Here is a 15,782-nt window from a genome sequence, read left to right as displayed (position 1 = left end):
CATAATGCATATTTTCATCCCATATTCAGCAGTGGTACTGATAGCTTCAGCCTAGCATCCCAAGATGTATCCCACCATATACCATCGCTGTTCTCCCGTTTGATATACTTGATCAAGTTTAGGCCAGTCAGCTCAAAGGTACATCATACTAGTGCAGTGCTTTTCGGGAGGGTGGGCCTACATTTGTGCTGTATCATTGCAACCATGCTGATGTCAGGTCAGGTAAAGGTGAAGGATATCCATTCTCTAGCTAAATGGACCCTAACCTAATAACGCCTGTGACACATTTAATGATAAGGTGTCTCTATCTCCAACCACCACTTTACAACAACTAGCATCTTCACAGCTACACAAACAACAACATTAAGGATATGGCAGATGGGGAGTTGTTTCTGTTTTATTTTGTATTTCCTAAGATTAGATCAAAGATAGGTAACACGCGCACACGCACACACACACACACACACACACACACACACACACACACACACACACACACACACACACACACACACACACACACACACACACACACACACACACACACACACACACACACACACACACACAACACACAAACACACACACACAATTTGCGGAAGTGAATGAGATCAAGAGGAACATCATGCCTGTTTTTATCTGTCGTCATCTTTAATCAAATCTAGGATAACAGTGAGGCCAGGCTTGGACTGATTTGGCCATAAAACCATAGGGAACGCTCAATTCTTCCCCAGTATTCTTTGTGGCCCCTGGCTAAACTGTATTCTATTTGTCTCTGATTCCATGAATCCAACTGACATGTGGGTTTTATCTTGTGGATGTGCCCCACAGCTAAACCCTTAACTCAACCTTATTGTGGCTATTTCTCAAACAGGACATGTTGGGTTTGAATAGTTGCAAGAACAAGCAGATATTTTCCTTACTATCCATTAGGTTGTGATGATTCCAATACGACGGTAAGATCGCTGAAAATAAAATGAAGGGTAAAAGTGATAGGGAGAGTATAAGATTTAGCAGGAGACAGTGATTGTGAGATAGAGAGAGAGAGAGAGAGAGAGAGAGAGAGAGAGAGAGAGAGAGAGAGAGAGAGAGAGAGAGTAAATGGGAGCTACATCTCAGTCATGGAGGTGAGGATGATCGTAGTTCAAGCTAATCATTGACAAAATGATCATGCGTCTGCCTCAAAGGTGTGTGTGCTCCTGAGTGTATGAGTCAGTGTTTGTGAGTGTGGTTGTGCATGTACGGTATGTGTCAGAAAGAGGGAGGGGAGAGAAAAGGAGGGAGGTAGAGAGAGAGAGATATAGGGAAGTCCAACCATGTTAGCCTGTCAGATGGACACTGCACACCTTCTGGCTTCCACATGTAGACGTCTCAGTCTCCTGTACTCTAATCTTCATCATGGATCCCTCACCTTCTTAACATCTGGACCGCTGATACTTACACAGAAACAGTCCCTCAGACAGAGACCAGCTTATTTCTTCTAAAGGATTTTGGAAAACTCTGGAGAGGATCATTCTTCTTCTACAGACTCCAATATGGCAACATGCCTTTTCTCGCTCTTCCTGACAGTGATGGTCTGGCGTGGAGATTTCTGTTCCCTGGGGGAGGGCAGGAGGCAGTGGCAGCATCCCACCACCGCAGAGCCCTTCACCCAGAGCCAGTCCTTCTTCCATGGGACCTTCCCCCCAGGGTTCCTCTGGGGTACGGGGACCTCTGCCTTCCAGACCGAGGGGGCCTGGGACTGTGACGGTAAAGGCCCCTCAATCTGGGATCACTTCACCCACTCAGCCCCCCACCAAGGTGATGGAAGTATCGCTGACACGGCCAGTGACGGCTACAACCGCTGGGAGGAGGACGTTGAGGCGCTGGGGTACCTCGGGGTGCGCTCCTACGCCTTCTCCCTCTCCTGGCCCCGAATCTTCCCCGACGGTGTTGCCACAGGTCGGCCCAATAGGGTGGCTGTGGAGCACTATGGGAGACTGCTCGACAGGCTCCTGGAGAGGGGAATTGAGCCGGTGGTCACCCTGTTCCATTGGGACCTTCCCCAGGCCCTGCAGGAGCACTACGGGGGGTGGAGGAATGACACCCTGGTGGGTTTGTTTGATGCATATGCTGCCTTCTGTTTTCGAACGTACGGGGCCCGTGTGAGGTACTGGATCACCATACACAACCCCTACCTGGCGGCAGTCCAGGGGTACGGGACAGGGGTGCACGCGCCTGGAGAGACAGGCGACGCCACCGCACCCTTCAATGTGGCCCACAACCTCATCAAGGTAAGGCAGGGTCAAGGGTTAAGGGTCAGAGGATGAAGTTGCCCCATAGTCGATGAGCTTTGGTCAGTTTATTGTTTTCCCTCCAATGGGAATGGTTAGGATTTCAGAAAGAAAAGTTCCTAGTTTTGTGTCAAAGGGCAATGGATTATTTGTACCCATTTGGGAGCGGGGTCAGGGGGTTGAGTTGTAAATTAGAACCCTTTGGATAGATTGACTCGTGTGAAAGGGTCTGTTGAACAGACCATAGTACAGACTAAGACCACGTTTAGTCAGACAGCCTGTTCCTGAACTTCGTACTTCTGTGGGATTTATCAGCTGATGTCGTCAGTGAATGTTTGCGTCATTCATTGGGTTCAAGACATTGCAAAGGAAATGAGTGAAGACATAACACTTGAAAAGCCATGGTACATGCTGTGCTTTATTCAGTCAATCAGGTTAAACTAATCCAAATGGTTTCATGATATTCAATATTCACTGTGCTCCTTCAGCAGCTATTAGCAGTCATTGACCTCTTGTTAAAAAGTGTGTTCACCTTCTGCCATGAGAGGTTTATTACAGCTGCAGGACTGCGATTAGTAAACAGGACACTTAAGGAGCCACTGGGGGTCAAAGTCTGTGACAGCAACAGTTTTGCAGCTTCATTAATAATCAGCTCTGTCCCAGTGCATATTCACACTGTACAGGTCCGATTTCTGTACTATGTGTATGTGTATGTGTAATGTCTCTGCCATAATGCAATGCATGTAACAGACCTCCATTTGATTTATTTCCAGGCGCATGCCAAAGCATGGCACACCTATGACACCTACTTCCGGCCGACTCAGAATGGTAAAGTGTCCATCGTCTTGGGTTCCCATTGGATGGAGCCTAAGAGAGACCAAGCCACACCGGTCAATATTGAACTCTGCCAGCAGTCCATGGAGGCGGTGCTTGGCTGGTTCGCCAATCCCATCTTCAGGGATGGGGACTACCCAGCATCCATGAGATCCACCCACAGGGGGCTTCTGCCTGAGTTCACCCCAGAGGAGAAACACTTGGTGCGGGGAACGGCTGACTTCTTTTCCCTGTCCTTTGGGCCTAACAACCTGCGTCTGGGCCGGAGTCTAGCCCACTATGGGCAGACTGTGTACCCGGACATGAGGCGGGTGCTGGGCTGGGTGAGGCTGGAATATGGGGACCTGCCTGTGCTGGTGGCGGAGGGGGGCTGGTTCTCAGCTGCAGCTGTGGAGAGGGAGGATACAGATGCTATCTACCTGATGAAGAGGTTCATCAACCAGGTGCTGCAAGGTGAGAAGGGGGCAAGGAGGAGGAGGCCGAGGATGGGGGGCAGGATTAGGGAAAACAGAGGAGGTCAACAAGAGAGAGTACAGTACCAGTCAAACGTTTAGACACACCTTTATTTATTTGTACTATTTTCTACATTGTAGAATAATAGTGAAGACTTCCAATCTAGGGAATAACACATGGAATCATGAAGTAACCAGAAAAGTGTTAAACAAATCAAAATATATTTTAGATTTTAGATTCTTCAAAGTAGACACCCTTTGTCTTGATGGCAGCTTTGCACACTCTTGACATTCTCTCAACCAGCTTCATGGGGTAGTCACCTGGAAGGCATTTCAATTAACAGGTGTGCCTTTTTAAAAGTTAATTTGTGGAATTTCTTTCCTTCTTAATGTGTTTGAGCCAATCAGCTGTGTTGTGATAAGGTTTGGGTGGTATACAGAAGATTTGGTAAACGACCAAGTATTTGGTAAACGACCAAGTCCATATTATGGCAAGAACAGTTCAAATGAGCCAAGAGAAACAACAGTCCATCCTTATTATGGGGCGGCAGGCAGCCTAGCGTTGGGCCAGTAACCGAAAGGTTGCTGGATCGAATCCCCGAGCTGACATGGTAAAAATCTATCGTTCTGTCCCTGAACAAGGCAGTTAACCCACTGTTTCCTGGTAGGCCGTCATTGTAACTAAGAATTTGTTCTTAAATGACTTGCCTAGTTAAAGAAAGCTACAAAAAAAGAAGGTCAGTCAATGCGAAAGATTTCAAGAAATTTGAACGTTTCTTCAAGTGCAGTCGCAAAAACCATCAATCATTATGATGAAACTGATTCTCATGAGGTCTGCCACAGGAAAGAAAAACCCAGGGTGACCTCTGCTGCAAAGGATAAGTTCATTAGAGTTACCAGCCTCAGAAATTGCAGCACAAATAAATGCTTCACAGAGTTCAAGTAACAGACACATGAGACTGCGTGAATCAGGGACTGCGTGAATCAGACTTTCATGCATGAATTGCTGCAAAGAAATCACTACTAAAGGACACGAATAAGAAGAAGGGACTTGCTTGGGCCAAGAAACCAAGTAATTGATAATAGACCGATGGAAATCTGTCCTTTGAGTCCCAATTTGAGATTATTGGTTCCAACCGCCATGTCTTTGTGAGACGCAGAGTAGGTGAACAGATAATCTCCACATGTGTGGTTCTCACCGTGAAGCATGGAGGAGGAGGTGTGATGGTGCTTTGCTGGTGACACTGTCTGTGATTTCTTTAGAATTCAAGGCACACTTAACCAGCATGGCCACCACAGCATTCTGCAGCAATAAGCCGATATGCCATCCCATCTGGTTTGCGCTTAGTGGGACTATCATTTGTTTTTCAACAGGACAATGACACAACACACCCTCAGGCTGTGTAAGGGCTATTTGACCAAGAAGGAGAATGATGGAGTGCTGCATCAGATGAGCTGGCCTCCACAATCACCCAACCTCAACCCAATTGAGATGGTTTGGGATGAGCTGGACCGCAGAGTGAAGGAAAAGCAGCCAACAAGTGCTCAGCATATGTGGGAACTCCTTCAAGACTGTTGGAAAAGCATTCCAGGTGAAGCTGGTTGAGAGAATGCCAAGAGTGTGCAAAGCTGCCATCAAGGCAAAGGGTGGCTACTTTGAAGACTCTAAAATATATTTGGATTTGTTTAACAGTTTTTTGGTTACTACATGATTCCATATGATTTATTTCATAGTTTTGATGTCTTCACTATTATTCTACAATGTAGAAAATAGCAAAAATAAAGAAAAACCCTTGCATGAGTAGGTGCATCCAGACTTTTGACTGGTACTATACATTTAACCTGAACTGTTGTGTTATTTGTACCTCTTTGGTAACATCTCCTTCGTTCTGTGTTTGTCTGTGTCCAGCGATGGTGTTTGATGGTGTCAGAGTGTTTGGCTACACAGCCTGGTCTCTGGTGGATGGTTTTGAGTGGAACTACGGCTACAGTGTGAGACGAGGCCTGTTCTACCTAGACTTCAGCCAGGCCAACAGAACCAGGGTTCCCAAGACCACTGCTCTGTTCTACAGGCAGGTCATCAAGGACAACGGATTCCTCAGTGATGAGATCACCGGAGAGGTCAAAGGGCGTTTCCCATGTGACTTCCAATGGGGTGTGGCCGACTCCAGCCTACAGGTGAGGGGATGAGAAGGAGAAGAAAGGACACGAGAGAGGCAGGAGAAAGGAAAGAGAGGGTGATTTTATTTTGCAAAACTGCTCTGCCTTCCTTGCTTTTGATCTCAAACAGAACAATAAGCAAGCTGGATGATGCAAACAAAAACAAAAAACGATATATTTCTTCTTTTATCAAAGGTCAATTTCTATCCCTTCTCCCCTCAATTCACCGACCCCCACCTGTACAGCTGGAACCTGACAGGGGATGGGGTACTGCGTCCTGTCCAAGGAGTCAACCTCCACATCAGGGGGGCACAGTGCACTGACTACCTGGCCATCAGTGGTCACGTGAGCCTCTTTAAGTCCACAGGGGCATCTCACTACCTCTTCGCCCTCAACTGGTCCCTAATCCTTGCCCAAGGAGATCTGTCTAATGTGGACACAGAGGCCCTAAGGTACAGACAACAACTGTATAATGTGTATTCAAATGTTTACCATACATGCACACATGCAAACACACACTAAAATGCACACCTGTATGCATACACCCTTTGCATTTCAAACTCTTTCTAACAGGTACTACCGCTGCTTCCTCACCGAACTCCGCAAGCAGGGCCTGGAGGCTGTGGTCACTCTCTACTACCCTACTAACAGAGTCCCTCTGCTGGGCTTGCCCGGCCCGCTGCATGCCTCTGGCGGCTGGCTGAACCAGAGCACGGTGGAGGCCTTCCAGAGATACGCAGCCCTCTGCTACAGGGAGCTGGGGCCCTGGGTGAGCTACTGGATTACCATCAATGAGCCCAACAGACTAGTGGATGCCTACAAGATCGGGGAGGAGCAGCATCTGGCAGCCCATAATCTCCTCCTGGCCCACGCTAAGGCCTGGAGGCTTTATGAGAGGGAGTATCTCAGCCAACAGGGAGGACTGGTGTCCCTGGCTCTGCACGCAGACTGGGTAGAACCCGCCAACCCCTTCCTGGAGTCACATGCAACAGCCGCTCAGAGATTCCTGTTGTTTGAGCTTGGTCGTTTCCTAGACCCACTACTAGGGAGCAGAGAGGGGGAGGGTAAGAGTGGTAGGTACCCTCCAGAGGTGAGGAGGTACTTGGAGGAGAGGGCAAGGGTGATGGGCCTCCCTGGATCCCCACTACCACACTTCACCGCCAGGGAAAAAGAGGAGCTAGGAGGGGCGCTGGGCTTCATTGCACTGAACCACTTCACCACACGTCTCGTGTCACCACGCCCCCAGTCTCCTCAGACTGCCCCACCTAACCCTCAGCAACCTCCAGACCATGGCTGCCTGCTGATGTCTGACCACACCTGGGCCTCTTCTGGTCTGGAGCAGGCAGTGGTCCCCTGGGGCCTCCGGAGGGTGCTGCGCTGGGTGAAGGAGAGGTATGGAGGGGCTCTGCCTGTTGTAGTCACAGCCAGTGGGGTAGATGACCAGGCCCCTGTAAATGATCTGCTCAGGCAGCACTACATCAGGAATTACCTACAGGAGGCCCTCAAAGGTGAGCCTCTCTCTAACCTCCTCAAACTCCCTTCAAACCCCCAAACTCCAGTCCAATGATAACCCACTAGTTTGTTGTCATCAGAAATAGCCTGGAGGTTCTATACTTATAATTCTATTGTTTGAAATAAACAGACCTCCTCTCTGCAGTTTCTTCTGCAGACAGGTAGAGTAGGGCACTCATTAGCAGCTTTAAGTATGAGAGGTCGAAGGTGACCTTTCTCACAGCTCATTACCTAACACACCACAGCACACGGCCGTATCACATGAGCCCCCTCATAAAACTCATGGACTTTACTGTATAACAAACCTTTGAGCTCATAAAGTTCATCCCAGTGAGAACTGTCCTGTCATGTACTGAACTAAACGTTCTGTGCAGTACTTTAGCCACAATAGGCTACAGCTTCTCTGTTGACATTGCTTTTCTGTATGTCAAAAGAGGGATTCTGACCTCAACCTCTCCCTGTTTTTGCTCCTCTCCAGCTCGCCAGTTGGATGGAGTCAACCTAAAGGGCTTCTACGTCTGGAAGCTGCAGGATCGACACGTCCCTGAGTTCGGCCTCTTCACCTCTTCCCACCACAAGTCCCGACCCAAAGCCTCCATCGCAACCTACAGAGAGATCATCGAGCGCAGCGGTTTCCCTGGCAACAACGTCACATCCTCCTGTAGGATCATTGACCGCAGGGCGGTGTGTTCCATCTGCGCTCGCATCTCAGAGAACAAACTGCTGCTGTTCTTCGCTGCATGTCTCCTCCTTACGTTAGCTATGCTGGTGGGGGTCGTCATCGTCGTCGTCAGGGGGAAGAGGACTAGGAGGAGGAGAAGGGTGGGTTTGCCGGTGTGTCCCATCCCGCTCGGGAGGAAGTGTCAGCCGTGGGAGAGAGTGTCACTACAGAGTGTGACGGATAGGATCCGCGTGGTCCGCCGTTAGTTAGGGCCTCATTCATACGGAGTTTGTTCCTGTTGTAGTGGCCTGCAGGTTTTACACGCCAGCCAAGCTTCCGGGAGAGCGCCATGGTGCCCTTTTGAGTCGTGGTTCTTAGGGACAGGTCTAGGATCAGCTTACCCTCCCCAAAACCTTGAACTTAGTGGATAAACGAAAAATTTAGATCAGTGTTCTAGGGGGCAACTTCATTATCCTCCACAAGCCCAATGGGACTGGGCTCAACACAGCGGGATCAGCAAGGGCCAAGGGGTCATCTTCTGTCTGAGCCCTAGAGATACCACATATTGATGATCAATGTATAGGCAATTAACATAATTGACAGTATGTAGGCTATATGTTATCACAGACAAGAATATGATGTTGCCATGGGATTGCTTTGTTGTTTCGTTGACAGGACGTTGGCTATAGCTTGAGATCTTCTATGAATGCTGCTGTTGTGATGTACTGATCATGTATGGTGTACAAGACCGGCCTGTTAGTATGACTTGTTGGTGTGTGTCATAGTGTGTCCTCACCTGTCTTATAATTTGGTGGGTACTTACATTTGTCCTATTTCACACGTGTACAAGTGTGTACAAGTGTGAATTTATACGTGTGAATTGTTTTTTGCATATCCCAACTCTCCCTGAGACACCCTTGCACAGTCTTTGTATATTTGTAGTAAGGAGTTCCTCAAATAGGGAGTCTGCGCTGATGACAGTAGTTTTTGTCCCTCTGTGCTACAGAGACAAAACCACTTGAACATGTTATCTACAAATGGCTAACTCAAGCGCTTATTCTAATATGAAATCAAATGAAATCGTTGTGCCAGAAGTTGCTGCTCTATATGGGCAATGTTTCCTTCAGACACTGCTGCCACCTAGTGGGGGTCTTATGTCCCAAAACTGGTTCAGGGCCCTTGATAAGAAAATAGAGAGAGAATGAGAGAGCGAGAATTGAGAGTGAGAGAGAAATAATTGGTAGAGAGAGAATTGAATTGAGAGACAGAGAACTGAGAGAGAATTGAATTGAGAGAGAGAGAGAGAGAGAGAGAGAGGGAGAGAGAGAGGGAGGTTGAATCCAAGATGGCGTAGCAGTAAAGACGTTGTTTATTGTTGTCCTGTGTAAATATTTTTGTTGTCTTTTTTTGTATATATTTCAATATATTTAAATCTCTTTTTCCATTTTAAAATTAAATATACCTTCCAGCAACCCACCTCACCCAATGTGATACGAATCTGCTATTTTAAGACATTATAGCTAGAACCTCCATCAGAAGCTAGCCATCAGAATCTTACCAGCTAATTAGCTACTAGCTATTTAGTCCTTGTTAGCCACTGCTAGAGGCCTTTAACATTAGCTCAGACACCAGATGCTTTTAGCCTGGATAATATTTGCCAGTCTGCACAGCACGATATCAACCCTGAGCATACCGGACTGCTTTTTTCCACTACAACACCGGATTCCTGCCTTAAGCCCTGGACCATTACTCCTGATCATCGCAGCTAGCTAGCTGCTACCGAGTGGCCCAGCCCCGAAGTTAGCCTTGAGCCAGGCCCATCTCCCGGCCTGCTCAGTGGACCCTATGATCACTCGGCAACACAGCTGATGCCTCCCGGACTCTTCACTAACACGACTAGAATCCATTACATCACCGGATTCCTGCTGTAAGCTCTGGACCTTTGCATCGGATCATCGCAGCTAGCTAGCTAGCTGGTACCGAGTGGCTATAGTGGCTGACGCCCTTGTCCCGAAGCTAGCACTAGTTAGCCTCGAGCCAGGTGCATCTCCCGGCTAGCAAATGAAATTACTCCAGCTACAATACCTCTTTTGCCAATTGGCCTGGACCCTTTGTCGACACGGAGCCCTGCCGATCCATCACGACTGGTCTGCCAACGTAATTCCATCGGATGTGCCCTCAACCGGCCTTTGCCGGACATCGGTGAAGACGTTTCTGCTAGCCCTGGCCTGCTAACTTTATGAACGCCGTGTTTCCCGCTTGCTAGCGTAGAACTTTGCAGGTTAGCGGCTTCCCTGTTTCATCTATTGCTGTTCACTGGACCCTATGATCACTTGGCTACATAACTGATGCATGCTAGACTGTTCATTAATCACGGTACTCCATTTTGTTTATTTTGTTTATCTGTCGGGGCCAGCCTCGAACTCAGGCCCTGTGTGTGGTTAACTGACCCTCTCTGCCCATTTATCACCATTTTACCTGTTGTTGTTGCCTTAGCTGATTTTCTGTTGTTGTCTTACCAGTTGTTGTCTTAGCTAGCTCTCCCAATCAACACCTGTGATTGCTTTATGCCTTGCGTTACGTCTCTCTCTTATGTCAATATGCCTTGTATACTGTTGTTTAGGGTAGTTATCATTGTTTTATTTTACTGCGGAGCCCATAGTCCCACTCAACATGCCTCAGATACCTATTTTGTCCCACCTCCCACACATGCGGTGACCTCACCCAGCATAACTAGTGCGTCCAGAGATGCAACCTCTCTTATCGTCACTCAATGCCTAGGTTTACCTCCACTGTACCCGCACCCTACCATACCCCTGTCTGTACATTGTGCCCTGAATCTATCCTATCACGCTCAGAAATCTGCTCCTTTTATTCTCTGTCCCCACCTCACTCCTCCTCTGTTCCTCAGGTGATGTAGAGGTTAACCCAGGCCCTGTGTCCCCAGGCCTTGTGTGTCCCCAGGCTCTATCACTTGTTGACTTCTGTAACCGTAAAAGCCTTGGTTTCATGTGTGTTAACATCAGAAGCCTCCTCCCTTAGTTTGTTTTACTCACTGCTTTAGCACACTCTGCCAACCCTGATGTCCTTGTCGTGTCTGAATCCTGGCTTAGGAAGGCCACCAAAAATTCTGAGATTTCCATCCCCAACTACATTTTCCGTCAACATAGAACTGCCAAAGGGGGAGGAGTTGCAATCTACTGCAGAGATAGCCTGCAAAGTTCTGTCATACTTTCCAGGTCTATGCCAAAACAGTTTGAGCTTCTAATTTTAAAAATGAATCTCTCCAGAAATAAGTCTCTCACTGTTGCCGCCTGCTATAGACCCCCCTCAGCCCCCAGCTGTGCCCTGAACCCCATATGTGAATTGATTGCCCCCCATCTATCTTCAGAGTTAGTTTTGTTAGGTGTCCTAAACTGGCATATGCTTAACACCCTGGCCATCCTACAATCTAAGTTAGATGCCCTCAATCTCACACAAATGATCAAGGAACCCACCAGGTACAACCCTAAATCTGTAAACATGGGCACCCTTATAGATATTAGCCCTCCAAATACACCTCTGCTGTTTTCAATCAGGATCTCAGCGATCACTGCCTCATTGCCTACATCCGTTATGGGTCCGCGGTCAATTGACCACCCCACACTCCCTAAAACACTTCTGCAAGCAGGCCTTTCTATTCGACCTGGCCCGGGTATGCTGGAAGGATATTGACCTCATCCCGTCAGTAGAGGATGCCTGGTCGTTCTTTAAAAGTCATTTCCTCACCATCTTAAATAAGCATGCCCCTTTCAAATTATGTAGAACGAAGAACAGATATAGCCCTTGGTTCACTCCAGACCTGACTTCCCTTGCAACATCAGCAAGATGGGCAGTCCAATGATGAAAACATCAGTAACCTAAAAGTCATAAGCACTAAGTGTGCTTGATAAATAGTGAAAATTGGCACAAAAGCAATAATGGCATTATAATGAATGTGTCAATATGACAGCAGTCAAAAATAGTCAACTCTTGTCAGCTCGTGGTTACATAGTGTGCGTCTTCATGCAATGGCATCAGACATCCATGTCACATAAACCACAAAGCTGGTGAGTGCGTTGCTGATGTTGTTTTTTGCTTGAGATGTAGCTCTAAGTGATTACATTTTGTGCGGATAAACCGGCTTGTTCTTTCCAAACAGTGCCACCCCTCCACTCTTCTCTTCTGTCTCACCTGCTCAGTGGACACGATTCTGGGGTTTTTTTGCGCTTAGGCCTCGGAGATGTATGTTCAGGCTGAGGCTCAGAATCAGAAGAATAATCATCCGAGATGTCACGATCGATTCTTCCCCGCCATCTGAGTCGTTTTCAATCAGATTTTGTAGCAACGCTAAGGCAGCACGTGCATCCATTCCTCTAGGCCTTTGTGCCATTGTAAATGATGCACGCTCTCACTGTGTACTCCAAGTACTGTAGGTCAGCGTAGGCTGATAAGACTGCTTGGATTCGGTGGACTGATATAGGCTTAGGGCTGTGGAGGTGACCGTATTATCGCCACACCCGCCATACCCGGTGGTCACTAGTCATGAAGGCAGTCAAATTCCATGTGACAGTTTAGTCACAGTAAATAGGTTTCTCCAAGCTCTGATGCTGCTGATGGTCATTAGTAGCCTTATAAACTTCCTGGTACTCAGCACTCCCTCTAATCACTCTGACATCAATGCAAATATAATTGAAAATCAAACATTTCATGAGAGCCCATGAGCTCATGTTGTGCAACATTTCTATAGGCTAACAATTGTGTGAGAAAATAGTGATGGTACTAAAAAGAGGAAGATCCCATCAGCTTTCTATAGACTAGGCCTACTATGTTTATTTCTCAACTTGAATAATATTAAGCAAATTGTTTACGTTTACAACAGGAGTATTACATACCAGGCTGGCATGAAAATGACCCACAGGAAAAGCATCCTCCATTCGGGTATTTAAGTGCATAGATGACATATTTTTTTCCACTGTGTCACGACTTCCACCGAAGTCGGTTCCTCTCCTTGTTCGGGCAGCATTCGGTGGTCGACGTCACCGGTCTTCTAGCCATCGCCGATCCACCTTTCATTTTCCATTTGCTTTGTCTTGTTTTCCCACACACCTGGTTTACAGTTCCCTCATTACTTGTCATGTATTTAACCCTCTGTTCCCCCCCATGTCTGTGAGTGAAATTGTTCATTACGGTTATTGTGTGTTTTTTCCCGGGTATTGTTTTGAACCCGTGGATTTGTAATTGTTGTACATTATTTTGTGTGACCAGGGCGCTATTTGCTTTTGCCTTTGGCTGGAGTGTTGTGATGCTGTTGCGTCCAACTGTTTTGCTTCTCCCAATTAAAGTGTGCCTGTTCACTCATCTCTGCTCTCCTGCACCTGACTCCAGTTGACCAGTTGCGCACACAGTCTGACACACTGCCCCTGTTTCGAGACACGTGCATGATAATGGTCCATTCTAAATCAAAACAAATTTTACACATACAGTACCAGTCAAAAATTTGAACACACCTACTCATTCAAGGGTTTTTCTTTACTTTGACTATTTTCTACAATGTAGAATAACAGTGAAGACATCAAAACTGTGAAATAACACATATGGAATCATGTAGTAACCGAAAAAGTGTTAAAAAAATCAAAAGATGTTTTAGATTTTAGATTCTTAAAAGTAACCACCCTTTGCCTTGATGACAGCTGCCCCGCCTGCTCCCGCTCCCCCTCTCTGGCGCTCGAGGGCGCCGGGCTGCCCTTCATTACAGACACTTGTCATCATTGGACACACCTGGACTCCTTCCCTTTGTTGATTGCCCCTTCTATAACTGTCTGCTCCCCCGTTTGATCTCTGTGTCAGCATTAATGTCATTATGTGTTCATGTCCAGACGTTGTCCTGTCCTGTTCCATGTCCGTTACTAATTAAATGTTCACTCCCTGTACCTGCTTCTTGTCTCCAGCGTTGATCCTTACAGAATGCTGACACCACTATACGAAGCATCAGGGAGGTTTGTGTTTTTTGCTTGGTGACGTCAGGTCCGGGTGCCGTCGCTGAGGGAACCGAGGGTGCCTCGGCTAGCTCGTTGGGCTTCCACGCCTTAGCTGGCTGGAGAGGTCTTCTTGCCTCGGTGGGCCCGGTAGGCACCCACCCCATGTCATGCTTCAGCCGGCCCATCAGGCTCCCACGCCTGAGCCGGCTCGCTAGGCACCCACGCCTCTGCTGGTTCGACGGGCTTCTCCGCCCCAGCCGGCTTGTCCAGCACCAATGCCTCGGCCGTCAGGCTCGCCCAGGTGGGACGCCAGGTGGCGCCCCTGGGGGGGGTTTACTGTCACGCCTGCTTCCGCTCTCCCTCTCTGGCGCTTCGAGGGTACCAGACTGCCCTTCACTACGCACACCTATCACCATCGTTACGCGGAACAGTGCTCATTGGACTCACCTGGACTCCTTCCCTTTGTTGATTGCTCCGTCTATAACTGTTTGCTCCCCCGTTTGTTCCCTGTGTCAGCATTAACGTTGTTATGTGTTCATGTCCAGACGCTGTCCTGTCCTGTTCCATGTCCGTTACTAATTAAATGTTCACTCCCTGTACCTGCTTCTTGTCTCCAGCGTTGATCCTTACAGACAGATTTGCACACTCTTGGCATTCTCTCAACCAGCTTCACCTGGAATACTTTTCCGACAGTCTTGAAGGAGTTCCCACATATGCTGAGAACTTGTTACCTGCTTTTCCTTCACTCTTCGGTCCAACTCATCCCAAACCTTCTCAATTGGGTTGAGGTTGGGTGATTGTGGAGTCCAGCTCATCTGATGCATCACTCCATCATTCTTCTTCTTGGTCAAATAGCAGTTACACAGTCTGGAGGTGTGTTGAGTCATTGTCCTGTTAAAAAAAAAAGATAGCCCCACTAAGCGCAAACCAGATGGGATGGCATATCGCTTCAGAATGCTGTGGTAGCCATGCTGGTTAAGTGTGCCTTGACTTCTAAAGAAATCACAGACAGTGTCACCAGCAAAGCACCCCCACACCATCACACCTCCTCCCCCATGCTTAACGGTGAGAACAACACATGTGGAGATTATCTGTTCACCTACTCTGCGTCTCACAAAGACATGGCGGTTGGAACCAAAAATCTCAAATTGGGACTCAAAGGACAGATTTCCACCGGTCTAATATCCATTGCCTGGTTTCTTGGCCCAAGCAAGTCCCTTCTTATTATTGGTGTCCTTTAGTAGTGATTTCTTTGCAGCAATTCGACCATGAAGGCCTGATTCACGTAATTTCCTCTGAACAGTTGATGTTGAGATGTGTCTGTTACTTGAACTCTGTGAAGCATTTATTTATGCTGCAATCTCTGAGGCTAGTAACTCTAATGAACTTACCCTCTGCAGCAGAGGTAACTCTGGGTCTTCCTTTCCTGTGGCGGTCCTCATGAGAGACAGTTTCATCATAGTGATTGATGGTTTTTGCGACTGCACTCAAAGTTTATGAAATTTTCCGCATTGACTGGCCTTCATGTCTTAAAGTGACGATGGACTGTTGTTTCTCTTTGCTTATTTGAGCTGTTCTTGCCGTATCTTCTGTATACCACCCCTACCTTGTCACAACACAACTGATTGGCTCAAACACATTCAGAAGGAACGCAATTCTACAAATACTTTTAACAAGGAATACATGTTAATTGAAATGCATTCCAGGTGACTACCTCATGAAGATGGTTGAGAGAATGCCAAGAGTGTGCAAAGCTGTCATCAAGGCAAAGGGTGGCTACTTTGAAGAATCTCAAATTTCACATATATGTCGGTTTGTTTAACACTTTTTTGGTTCCTACATGATTCCATGTGTTATTTCATAGTGTTGATGTCTTCACTATTATTCTACA

The 15,782-nt window shown here is 47.4% G+C and overlaps 1 protein-coding gene across 1 annotated transcript; it reads left to right on the top strand.

Moving 5' to 3' along the window:
* Nucleotides 1-1,270: 1,270 nt before the first annotated feature.
* Nucleotides 1,271-13,271, top strand: LOC118376464 (beta-klotho). Its single transcript, XM_035763181.2, has 6 exons — nt 1,271-2,273; nt 3,047-3,560; nt 5,469-5,737; nt 5,915-6,171; nt 6,293-7,227; nt 7,710-13,271. Exons 1-6 carry the CDS (start codon nt 1,536-1,538, stop codon nt 8,156-8,158), a joined length of 3,162 nt encoding a protein of 1,053 aa, XP_035619074.1. The 5' UTR covers nt 1,271-1,535; the 3' UTR covers nt 8,159-13,271.
* The last annotated feature ends 2,511 nt before the right edge of the window (nt 13,272-15,782 follow it).

The sequence above is a fragment of the Oncorhynchus keta genome, chromosome 4, assembly GCF_023373465.1.
Source record: "Oncorhynchus keta strain PuntledgeMale-10-30-2019 chromosome 4, Oket_V2, whole genome shotgun sequence".
Lineage (NCBI taxonomy): Eukaryota > Metazoa > Chordata > Actinopteri > Salmoniformes > Salmonidae > Oncorhynchus > Oncorhynchus keta.
The sequence above is the reverse complement of the archived record's forward strand: the minus strand, read 5'-3'. Positions and strand labels throughout refer to the sequence as shown.

What these genes read in the sequence shown, in the direction of transcription:
- LOC118376464 (XM_035763181.2), top strand. Translation starts at nt 1,536, where the DNA reads ATGGCAACATGCCTTTTCTCGCTCTTCCTGACAGTGATGGTCTGGCGT. An exon ending in GTGGACACAGAGGCCCTAAG is followed by an intron (nt 6,172 to 6,292) that starts GTACAGACAACA and finishes TCTTTCTAACAG; the next exon opens with GTACTACCGCTGCTTCCTCA. An exon ending in CCTACAGGAGGCCCTCAAAG is followed by an intron (nt 7,228 to 7,709) that starts GTGAGCCTCTCT and finishes GCTCCTCTCCAG; the next exon opens with CTCGCCAGTTGGATGGAGTC.